An 11,229-nucleotide genomic window follows, 5' to 3' on the forward strand; every position below is an offset into this window, starting at 1 on the left:
AGAGAGAGAGCTCAAGTTGGAGGAGGGCCGAGAGAGAGAGAATCTCAAGCAGACTCCTTGCTGAGCGCAGAACCCGACTCGGGGCTCGATCCAGGACCCTGAGATCATAACCTGAGCCAAAATCAAGAGTCAGATGCTTAACCGACTGAGCCACCCAAGTGTCCCTCCATGTTCCCTTTAAAAAGCCCTCCCCCTCAGTGCCCTCCCCTTTGTTCTCACTGCCAAGGCCAGAACACAGGCCCTTATCACCTCATCCCGATCATAATAGAATCACCTCGTAGGAGGCCCATGAGGTGATGAGTGGGCAGGAGCCCAAGGCGAGGCTGTGGTGAGAACAGAGTGACACTGGAGTGCAGACATCCTGTGAAAACTGGCCAAGACTGGGGCCAAGGCAAGAGGACGACGTGAAAATCATAAACTCCGAAAAGTGAAGGCAACACAAGATGGGGCAAGATAAATTTTGGCAATATTGCTTCCTAGTTTATGCCCTTTTCTTCTGCATTAAATTTTAAAGTTTTAAGTATTCTTTTTTTTTTTTTTTTTCTGAAGCCGTGATACATGAGCACAGTACAAAATGCAGAAAATTTAAAGTGGCGAGTGGGAAACGTTGTCCCCTGGCCCCTCAGGTCCTCTCCTCAGAGATGATGACATTCTCTCTGCTTGTTTGTGCATCTTTCCAGAAATACTGCATTCTGATGCAAGTTAAGGTTAAAAAAAGCCCCACCACTAGATAAATTGATCATACTTAAAAAATATAAATCCCTGGGCGCCTGGGTGGCTCAGCCGGTAAAGCCTCCGACTCTTGATTTCGGCTCAGGTCATGAGCTCAGGGTCGGGGGATCGAGCCCCCTGTCAGGTTCCATGCTCAGCGTGGAGCAGGCTTGAGGATCCCCCGATCCCTCTGCCCCTCCCCCAGCTCCTGTGCCTGCACTTTCTTTCTCTGTCTCTCTCAAATAAATAAATTAATTAAAAAAAAAGACATAAATCGCTGTCAGATTGAGATGAGCCAAGGACATGAGACTGGATTTTTCTGGCTCCGATGTGTGGAAGGGGTTGTCCAGCTTCATTATTTCTTGACCAAGATTGTCCTAAAGGCCCATTTGCGGGGCGCCTGGGTGGCACAGCGGTTAAGCGTCTGCCTTCGGCTCAGGGCGTGATCCCGGCGTTATGGGATCGAGCCCCACATCAGGCTCCTCCGCTATGAGCCTGCTTCTTCCTCTCCCACTCCCCCTGCTTGTGTTCCCTCTCTCGCTGGCTGTCTCTATCTCTGTCGAATAAATAAATAAAATCTTTAAAAAATAATAGTAATAAAGGCCCATTTGCTCTAAATTGGTTTTAAGGGCCCCAAACTGGCACCACTCAGGAAGAAGTGAGCTGTTTGGCCGAATCTTACTATTTTTTTTAATTTGAATTTTAAGATGAATCTTCAATTCTCTACATTTCCATAGAAGTCTGGAGATGCTGTTTCTTATAATTTACACATTTATGTTACCTGCCTGCCCCCTTTCAGTGTCTAAATTAGGATCATTTAACCAATGGTTCATCAACAAAAGAAATAATATGCCTCCATTAAAAGTGATGACAGATGTATGTTTAATAGCATGTGAAGATAGATGTTTCTGATATATTGGGTTTTTTTTAAAGATTTTATTTACTTATTTGAGAGAGAGTGAGAGAGAGCACAAGCAGGGGGAGAGGGAGAAGCAGGCTCCCCGCTGAGCCTGGAGCCTGATGTGAGGCTCGATCGCAGGACCCCAAGATCATGACCTGAGCCAAAGGCAGATGCTTAACTGACTGAGCCACCCAGGCACCCCTTCGACATATTGTTAAAAAGTATATGATCCTGGGGCGCCTGGCTGGCTCAGTCAGTGGAGCATGTAACTCTTTATCTCGGGGTTGTGAGTTTGAGCCCCATGTTGGGTGTAGAGCTCACTAAAAAATTATTGTTAATCCAAAGGGTTAATGATAGTTAGGTAAGTGAGGCTATGGATTCTATTTGCATTTTATATGTACATTCCAATTTTCCTACACGAAACCCACAGTACCTATGTAATAAAATATTATGGAAGTAGAACAGGAGCTTGTCTCTCCCCTTCTCTCCATGGGTCCTAGAGGTCTGTTTTGGTTTTGCCAAACTGAAAATAAGGACTTTGTGACTTTTGAAAAAGAAAAATCGCTGGTGAGCTAAGCTGATTTTTTTTTTTTTTTTTTTTTTTTTTAAGAAGCTGAGGCCAGTGTTCCTTCCCAGAAACCCCGGAACACCACCAGCAGGTGGCAGCCTGCTCCATGTGCTGAGCCAGTGGGCCAGCCTCAGTCTGGGGTCCTGCACCTTGCAGTCCAGACACTGGAGGCCTTTGTCTGGGTCCCAAAGTGGGACTGACAAGCCTGATGTGCCAAGCTGGCCCCTTGTTCTTCTTTTCTCTATATTCCACAGGCCAAAGCCAACACTCCGGCCCTCTGAGGGTGAAGGTCATCTTGGGCCCTCCTTTACCCCCAGAAGCAGCATCCCCCCACCCCAGGAGACCAGAACATTCCAGAAGGGTCTCGGGGCGGCTGAAGCTTATCGAGTCACGCACTGCTCTGCCAACACCACACTTACAGTAATTCTCCTTTATTTCTCACCCTCAGCAAGGAGGTGGAAAGGCCTCTCCCTCAATTCTGCTCTGTCCATAGTTTGGGTATAGCCTCTTCCAGCCTCTCTTCCTTCAGGGAGGCCTGTGCCAGCGGACATGAGTCTCTGTGGAGTGCTTGAGCTCGTGGGGAAGGAGAAGGTGGACCACGGAGATCCCCAAGGGATGGCCTCACTTTCCCGCCAACTTCCTCATGGCCTCTCCCTCGAAGCGAAAGGCATGCCAGCCCTCAGTTTCAGTCAGATCCTGGGCTCCTAGGGCCTTGTACAAGGCCACGGCCCTGTGGTTCCAGTCCAGGACTGCGAGGCGGAACTGGGAACAGCCCTGATCCAGGGCCACCTGTGGGAGAAGACATCACTGACTTTCCCTTCCAAAGAGAAAAATACTTTTTCACCCTGTGTTTGACCCCCCGGGCCTCCCAGGCGCCCTTGCTTTTCCAGCGCGTCCCTCATGGCCCCATCCCTCTCCTCACCTGAGCCACCTTCTGGATTATTTTTGAGCCAATCCCCTGACCTGTTGTGGGGAAAGAGAAAGAACAAAAAGAGGGCGGTGGGGGGGGGGTTCCATTGAAGGGACTCAGAAGAGGCCATAGGGCTGGGGTTAGGGGGCTTGGGGATGGGGGTTGGGTCTGGGGGGCTCTCCGCCCGCCCCGGGCCTCAGCCCAGTACCCCAGTACCCCGATATTCCGGCGTCACGTAGATGTCCTCCAGGTAAACGTTGCGCCCCTTCCAAGTGCTGTAGGTGAAGTAATACAGCCCATAACCCACCACACTGGGCCCTGAGACGGAGACAGAAGAGGGCACTGGGCGCCTGGGAGGGACCTCGGAGACCGCCGGGACGGGGACCCTCCGAGGCCCTGCTGGTCTTACCCTGCGGCTCCCCGGGGGCGGGGAGAACCTCCGCCACCAAACAGCGATAGGAAGGGTTCTCTCCGAAGCCATCGGCTCTCAGGGCTGGGGAGATGGCAGTTGTGGCAAGGAGACAGAGGAACGGCCTGGGTGCCCGGCCTGGAGCTAGGGCCCCTGGGGACCCATCCCTCCCTCCCTCCCCCGCCGGGGCCAGGACGCGGGGGCCGGGCCCCCACCTTCTTCGCTGATCTTCACCTGGTCCGAGAGTTTCTCGTACTCGGCCAGTTCCTAGGGCAGCGGGGACAGAGGCCAGCTAAGGGCAGGGGGCCCCTCCCCCCGGCCGCCCCGACTCCCCGCTCCCCCCGCCCCAGCCCCAGGCCGCGCCGCCCGCACCCCCTCGGGGGCCCCCGGTTCCGGCCCGCAGGCGTCACCCGAATCAGCCTCAAGATATGTCCACAGTCTCCCTCCTCGGCCTCGCGGATCCGCACGGAGGCCATCTCGATCCCCGCCGTCTGGGACTGAAGTCCGGGACCCTCCCCTCCCGTCCCGGAGGCAGGGGGCCCTCGACCAGGCCTACGCACCGGGCCCGGACAGCCGGGGGGCGCCGCGGGCTGGGGCCGGGGGAGTGGTGGGTGCGAGGGGGGGTGCTCTCGGCGCTGCACCCCTGCACCCGCCGGGAGCCCGGGGAGTGCCAGGCGAAGGGGGCGCGGGGCGGGGAGAGTCCTCTCTGCGCCGCACCCCTGTACACGCCCGGTTCGCATCCCGCCAGCCAATCAGCTAGCAGAGCAGGCACGCCCGGAGGCCCTAGCCCTGCCCCCCACCATCGGCCCCGTGACTGGGTCCCTGGGCAGGGGTCAAGGCTGGACTACCCGCTCCCTCGCTGTTGTCCCCTGGGTGTCCCAGCCTCTGTGGGTGAAACCCCGCAGTTCAAAAGTCACCTCCCCCGGCCCTCCCTAAGTGAAGTGTGCAGGGATTTTCTGCTGTACCCTTCACTCTCGCTCACCCATCCAAGGCCCCCCCGGCGACCCTGGGTGAGACCTAAGTCACCCAGGCCTAAGAGCTGTTTCCTAGGGGTCTCGAGTGGCTCCAGGTGTTCCTTCTCTCGGGCACACTGGGATTTCTAAACGGGTCAGGGAGAGGGTGATGCGTTTCTATTGGTAGATGGTGGAATCTCGAAATAAATGGGGAGGAAGAGATAATTAGGAGTGGGGGACGGGCCTCTTCTTAGTAGCCACTAAATCACACTCAGGGACAGAACGTCCCTCCGAGGCCAGCCTCAGAGGCCTGGGAAAACACCGAGGGAGGAGGTCAGACGCCAGGCGCCCTGCCTGGATTATCTCAATGAATTCTCCTTACAGCAACCCCATAAAGTAGGTACTATTTGTCACATTGTATGAACAAGGACACTGACAAGCACCGCCGTGGAATGACTTGGCCAGACTCACCCCGCTGGGTGTTTGCTATTGCAGGTCTCTGGCTGTAGTTCCTTTTTTTTTTTTTTAGGATTTTATTTATTTATTTGAGAGAGAGAGAAATAGCGAGAGGGAGCCTGAGAGGGGTGGAGGGGCAGAGGGAGAGGGAGAAGCAGGCTCCCCGCTGAGCAGGGAGCCATAATGGGGCTCTATTCCAGGACCCCAGGATCATGAGCTGAATGGAAGGCAGACGCTTAACCGAGCCAGCCCCCCAAGCGCCCCCCAGCTGTAGTTCTGACAGAGGATGCTTCTTGTGGTGCAGGGTGGACTTGTTTCTGGACCTCAGGCCCATAGAGGCAGCGTCCCCAAGTGGGCAGAAGGCTTCAAGGACCCTGGTCAGGCTCTAGAGGAGGAGAGGGGAAGTGGGGTACCCTGTCCTAGCTCATAAACTTTCCCAGCAGGGGGAGTGTAGTGGAGGACCTCTGTCCCTCCCCCGAGTTGTCCTCAGAGGGGTCAGAGGGGCCAGAGGGTCAGTGCCCGGTCTCCTGCCCCCCTTCTTCCCCCCCAGGGGCAACCTTTAACCCAACGCCAACTACGGAAAGGCTGCCTGCCCCCACACATTCTCCCCAGAGCTCTCTGAGCCACAGAGAGGACTGCAGCGGACCATGGAGTGCAGAGGCCCACTGGCCACATCTGGGTGGCTGTCGCTGCTGCTGTTGCTGCTACCACCTCCCGGCCACCAGGGACGGGCCCCGAGACATGGTCTCTCCACCCAGGTGCCGGGCTGTTGGGATGGAGTGCTCAGCGCACGTGTGTGGTTACACAATCTACGCTTTGGCTCTGCCCCGGCCCCGCTGCCTCTCCGTCCATCTCTGGCACGTCCTCACTCTATCTCCTTTGCTTTCTCTTTCCGACAGAGGGTCCAGGACCCCCCTGCCGTGCACCTCAGCAATGGCTCAGGACAAGAGCCTATCACCATCATGACTTTTGACTTCACCAAGATCAGGAAGTATGAAGTTGACCTAGCCCCCAACGGAGTCCCCAACCCTACCCTCCCTCCCTCGGATCTTCTCGTTTTCCTGTCTCCCTCCCTCTCCTTCAGCCTCCCACACCCCACTTTTACCCCCAGAGGGCATGCCCCATACGTGCCTTCTCTGTCCTTCCAGAAGCTCTTCCTCCTTTGAGCTTCGAACCTGGGATCCAGAAGGAGTGATTTTTTATGGCGATACCAACCCAAAGGATGACTGGTTTGTACTAGGACTTCGAGATGGCAGGTCTGAGATCCAGCTACACAATCAGATGGCCCAGCTCACAGTGGGCGCCGGGCCCCGGCTGGATGATGGCAGATGGCACCAGGTAAGCCAGATGCGGTCCGGGGGTGTGTGTGTGTGTGTGTCCAGAGCTGGTCAACGAAAGGGGAACAGAAAGGCGTTTCCGGGCATCCCTTTCCCACTGTCACCTTATTCAATCTGCATAAAACCTCCATGGAATTGCTATGCTTGTCCCCAGTTTTCTGGAAGGGAGTTCTGAGACTCACGGCCAACGATGCTAGCTGGCTCCACAAGCCCATGTTCTTTCTGTTCTACTTGGCTGCTTCTGGAGAAAGTGGCGGAGCCAGGCCCCGGGGACCTCTGATTAGGCTCAGCTCCTTCCTCCCTGCAGGTGGAAGTGAAGATCCTTGAGGACTCACTGCTGCTGAATGTGGATGGGGAAGAAGTGCTGCGCCTGAGACAGGTCTCTGGGCCTCTGGCCAGCAAACCCCAGCCCATCGTCAGAATTGCAGTGGGGGGGCTCCTGTTCCCCGTCTCCAGCCTCCGTTTGCCGGTAACTACATCACAGGGCTGGGGACCAACCAAAGCTGTTAAAGTGTGGCTGGCTGGGTGACCGCGGGGCTCCAAGGCCACACTCTGAACGAATGCCAAGAGCCGAGAGCCGGTGGCATGAGAGCTGTGTGGGAGAGGCCAAGTGCTTGTGTCTCAGAGTGGAGTGAACTGAGGGTGGAGAGGGGCCCCGATGTCTTGCTGGCGACATCCCCACATCTTCCCTTCCCTCCACGGCTCCAGCTGGTCCCTGCCCTGGATGGCTGCCTGCGCCGGGGTAACTGGCTGGACCCACAGGCCCAGACCTCGGGGTCGGCCCCTACTAGCAGCCTCAGGAGCTGTACCGTCCAGTCCCAGCCCGGGACCTTCTTCCCTCCAGGGACTCATGCAGAATTCAATCTCCAAGGTAAAGGCTGTTTTTCCTTCATGGCCAGCTCTGTGTCTGCCGTCCCCTGTCTCCCTCCAGCACTAGCTGCCTCCCTCCATGAATCCCCAGCCTTGAGTCCTCAGGGGGATCACGTCTCCTCCCTGCCCAAGGCATCCCCCAGCCTCATGCAGAGCCCTGGGCCTTCTCTCTGGACCTGGGACTCCAGCTGGCAGCAGGCTCTGGCCACCTCCTTGCCCTTGGGACCCCAGAAAACCCTTCTCAGCTCAGCCTCCACCTCCAAGATCAAGTAAGAGTGGGTGCTGGCTTTATTCAAGGGAGCCTGGGAGCAAGGGGGGAAATGGGGATTCCAAATTGTCACTGTTAGGAAAGCTTAAGGTGGGGAGAGGGGCAGAGACACACCTGGAAGCTGCCCACAGCAAGCAAATGACATATTTATTTATTTATTTATTTATTAGATTTTATGTTTAAGGAATCTCTACACCCAACATGGGGCTCGAACTCACAACCCCGAGATCAAGAGTCGCATGCTCTACGAAGTCAGCCAGCCAGGCGTCCCTACAAATGGCTTTTATCTAGATTGTATTGACTTGGGAGAGGTGTGGTTTTACGGAATATCAAGCCAGGAAAATCAAGGGAGCATTTAGGTGGTTGAAATGGTCGGCAGATAGAAGGTAGGGCACACAGGCCCCATTGAGGTAGTCAGGGGTAGGGCCCCAGGAGTTGATGCGGTTCACACCCCCCCCCCATCCTTGTCCCGCACTCTTTGCAGAAGGTGGTGCTGTCCTCTGGGTCGGGGCCAGAGCTGGAGCTGCCCCTGGTCTTGGGACTCCGTCTCCGGCTGAAGCTGGCTGTGTCCGGGGTGGTCTTGAGCCAGGGGTCTGAGAAGGAGATCCTTGCTCTGCCTGCCTCGGACCTTGCCTCCCTCCTCAAGCTCTGGGTCCAGCCGCAGGGGCGCCTCTTCCTGGGGGCTCCGCCAGGTAAGACGGGGACGCTCGTGTTCCTCAGCGTACCTCTGGGAATAGCTAGAGGGTGGCTCAATCGATTGAGCGTCTGCCTTTGGCTCAGGTCATGATCTCAGGGTCCTGGGATCGAGTCCTATGTCGGGCTCCCTGCTCAGTGGGGAGTCTGCCTCTCCCTCTCCCTCTGCCGCTCCCCCCTGCTTGTGCCCTCTCTCTTTCTCTCTGTCAAATAAATAAATAAAAATCTTAAAAAAAAAACCCAAACAAACAAACCTTGAGTCAGAGAGCTGGGAAAGTGGGGGGCAGCTTGTGGGTGCCAGCTGCCCTAAGCCCCCCACCCCCGGTTCCCCCTCCCTCTAGGAGAGGCTTCCGCCTCCTTTTGCTTGGATGGCCTTTGGGCACAAGGCCAGAAGCTGGACATGGACCGGGCCCTGAGCAGAAGTCAGGACATCTGGACGCACAGCTGTCCCCAGGGCCCGAACAATGGCACCGACACCACCCATTAAATCCCCACCTAAGAATCCCCTTGAATGTCGTGCACTCCTTTATTCAACGAGTGTTCACTGTGCGTCTGCAACGTACCGGGCACCCTGCTGAGCAGGGGGTCCTACCGATGAGTAAAAGCCACCCTGGTTCCTGGCCTCTTGGTCCACGTGGTCCCCTGGGGGAGGCAGGCATCCAGCAAAGAATCACAAGTAAGTGGATGATTGGAAACCGATGAACACCATAAAGGGAAACATCGTGAAAGCTTGGAGACCAGGGAGCTTAACCTCGTCTGGGGGTCAAGGCCATCTTCCTGGGAGCCATGATTTCTCAGGCTGAGATGCTAGCACATACACACACACACACACACACACACACACACCAGACACAGGTCACTTTCTTCCCCGGCATTTACTCCTTGTGGAAATTCAGCTTTCTCCGCACGGTGGCTGGTCCTGAGAGGTCCAGAGGGAAGGGAAGCAATGGAATTCTGTTGTCCTTGAGATGGGCCACTGCTGTGCAAGGAGGGAGCAGCAGGGGGTGTGAGAGAGCCATAGACTCAGGGGGGCAGGGGTTCTGGGAAAAGGGGTGGAAACAGCAGGGAGAAAGAAGAAAGGAGCGGAGCCAGGGGAGAAGCTGCCTGCATCTCGCCCAGTCTTGGTCCACTTGCTGCGTTCCCAGATGAGTTCGTCTCTACTCCATTAACCAAGAGCTGGTTTATGCTGGTCCCAGCTGGGAAAAACAGACAGATTCAGGAATATCTCTGTCCTCAAAGAATATGGTAACTCAGCCCTCAGCCCCCAGACCTCTGCAGAATCCTGGTGCCCCAAACCCCTACCCCAGGCGCCCTCCTGTCTCAGCCCCTAGCTTCCCAGGGAAACCTTCAAGCCCAGGCCCCCAGCCCCCTAGGGAGCCCTGGGGCTCCATCCCTCAGTCCCCACCTCTCAATCCTCATCCTTCTCTAGAGCTGTTAACCCATCCCCCATCTCCAGAACCCATGGGGATCCCAGCCTCCTGGCTTCTTTTTTTTTTTTTTTTAAAGATTTTATTTATTTATTTGACAGAGATAGAGACAGCCAGCGAGAGAGGGAACACAAGCAGGGGGAGTGGGAGAGGAAGAAGCAGGCTCCCAGCGGAGGAGCCTGATGTGGGGCTCGATCCCATAACGCTGGGATCACGCCCTGAGCCGAAGGCAGACGCTTAACCGCTGTGCCACCCAGGCGCCCCATCCCAGCCTCCTGGCTTCTTAAGATGATTTTCCCACCAGTCACCCTGGCAACAGGGTGAGTCACTCTTTGGACCTGTTGTCTCCTTCTGCAGGGATCAGCCAGGACGTAAAGGACCCCAGGGTAAGGAGGCTCCAGGAGAGTCTCTGGGGGTGGGAGACACAAAGCCGAGGCTTCTCTTGCACCAATTTTGAGTTTGCTGGTCTACGGCTGCTTCCAGCAGGTGGAGAGTTCTGGAGAGTCCGAAGTGTGGCCAAGAAGGCTAGGTGCAACTCTGGTCCCTTGGGCCACGTTTGGGGTCTGCCTGAGCCATTGGATATGTCCATGCAGCTGAGATTTACCAAGTGCCTACTGTATACCAGGCACTGTTCTAGGCACTGAGGATGCATTGAGGAAAAAGACAGACACAATCCCTTTTCTTATAAATTTATTTATTTGAGAGAAAGAGAGAGAGAGAGAGAGAGAGGGAGGAGCATGAGGCAGGGAGGGGCAGAGGCAGAGGGAGAATGAAACCCTAGCAGACTTCGAGCCCGCGTCGGGCTGGATCCCACAACCCTGAGATGACAGAATGGGACCAAAAGCACGAGTCGGAGCCTTAAGGGAAGCGCCTGACCACCCAGGTGCCCCCCCTCTTCTTCTGGAGCTCACGGTATGGGGCAGGGGCAGACAGCCCATAAACAAGAAAAACAAGTAAGCAAGATCGTTTCAGTCTTGGTTAGCACTCTCAAGGCCATGAGATCCTGTGACGTAAGAGAGGACAGCAGTAGACGGGCGGCATTGGCTGGGTGGTCAGGGCGGGCCTCTCCAAGGCAGTGTCACCTGAGCAAAGACCTGAATAATGAAAAGAAACCAGACCCATGGGGGCCTCAGGTGCGAGCCAGCGGGAAGGGTTAAAGGACCCTAAACATACCTGGGTCCCCATCGAGGGGTAGTCCCGAGTGGCAACCTCCTAAACTTTTGTCTCCGAGGGTTCTCCCAGGGGCTGGCTTTTCTCTCCTCCCCGCACCCTACCCTGGCCAGGATGCCGCGCCCCCAACCTCTCTTTCTCCAGTCTGCCCTAGATTTCGGATTCCTGATTACCATCCAGAGCTTTCTACACTCTTTCATTAAGACTGACTTTGCTTTGACACAGAGGTTGCCAGGCCCCCACCAAGGGCACCTCCAGGGCCTGGCCAGTGTCCTCTGGCCCTCCCATAGCCCTACGAACCTTTCCGGAGCTTGGCAGCATACCCTGCGGCCTGCAGACCTGGTCTCCCCCTCACTCCACCCTGCGTGACGCTGCCTCTCTCTTCCCTCCCTCCTTCCCCTTCTCCCTCCCTCTCCTTTCCCTCCTTTTAAGCAGTGAGTATTGGCCACTGACCATCTGCCAAGCTCTGTGTTAGGTAGTCCGCAGGGACCCCGAACATGGATAAGACTCACTCCTGGTCCTGGAGCCCAGAGTCTTGGGAGAGAGGTAGGCAGAC

At 56.1% G+C, this 11,229-nt stretch overlaps 2 protein-coding genes across 2 annotated transcripts; one reads left to right on the plus strand and one right to left on the minus strand.

Annotated features, from left to right (window-relative positions):
• Positions 1-2,595: 2,595 nt before the first annotated feature.
• Positions 2,596-4,141, minus strand: SAT2 (spermidine/spermine N1-acetyltransferase family member 2). The gene is made up of 6 exons (XM_040628215.1): positions 3,910-4,141; positions 3,715-3,766; positions 3,500-3,583; positions 3,307-3,408; positions 3,103-3,143; positions 2,596-2,969 (listed from the first exon to the last, which is right to left on the minus strand). The coding sequence occupies exons 1-6, from the start codon at positions 3,973-3,975 to the stop codon at positions 2,802-2,804; spliced, it is 513 nt and encodes a 170-aa protein (XP_040484149.1). The 5' UTR covers positions 3,976-4,141; the 3' UTR covers positions 2,596-2,801.
• A 1,263-nt stretch (positions 4,142-5,404) lies between these two features.
• On the plus strand, positions 5,405-8,563 carry SHBG (sex hormone binding globulin). The gene is made up of 8 exons (XM_008687970.1): positions 5,405-5,666; positions 5,808-5,899; positions 6,057-6,246; positions 6,553-6,714; positions 6,954-7,116; positions 7,248-7,384; positions 7,868-8,075; positions 8,418-8,563. Exons 1-8 carry the CDS (start codon positions 5,556-5,558, stop codon positions 8,561-8,563), a joined length of 1,209 nt encoding a protein of 402 aa, XP_008686192.1. The 5' UTR covers positions 5,405-5,555.
• Positions 8,564-11,229: the final 2,666 nt, after the last annotated feature.

This window comes from Ursus maritimus, unplaced genomic scaffold (assembly GCF_017311325.1).
Source record: "Ursus maritimus isolate PB19 unplaced genomic scaffold, ASM1731132v1 scaffold_14, whole genome shotgun sequence".
NCBI classification, from domain to species: Eukaryota; Metazoa; Chordata; class Mammalia; order Carnivora; family Ursidae; genus Ursus; species Ursus maritimus.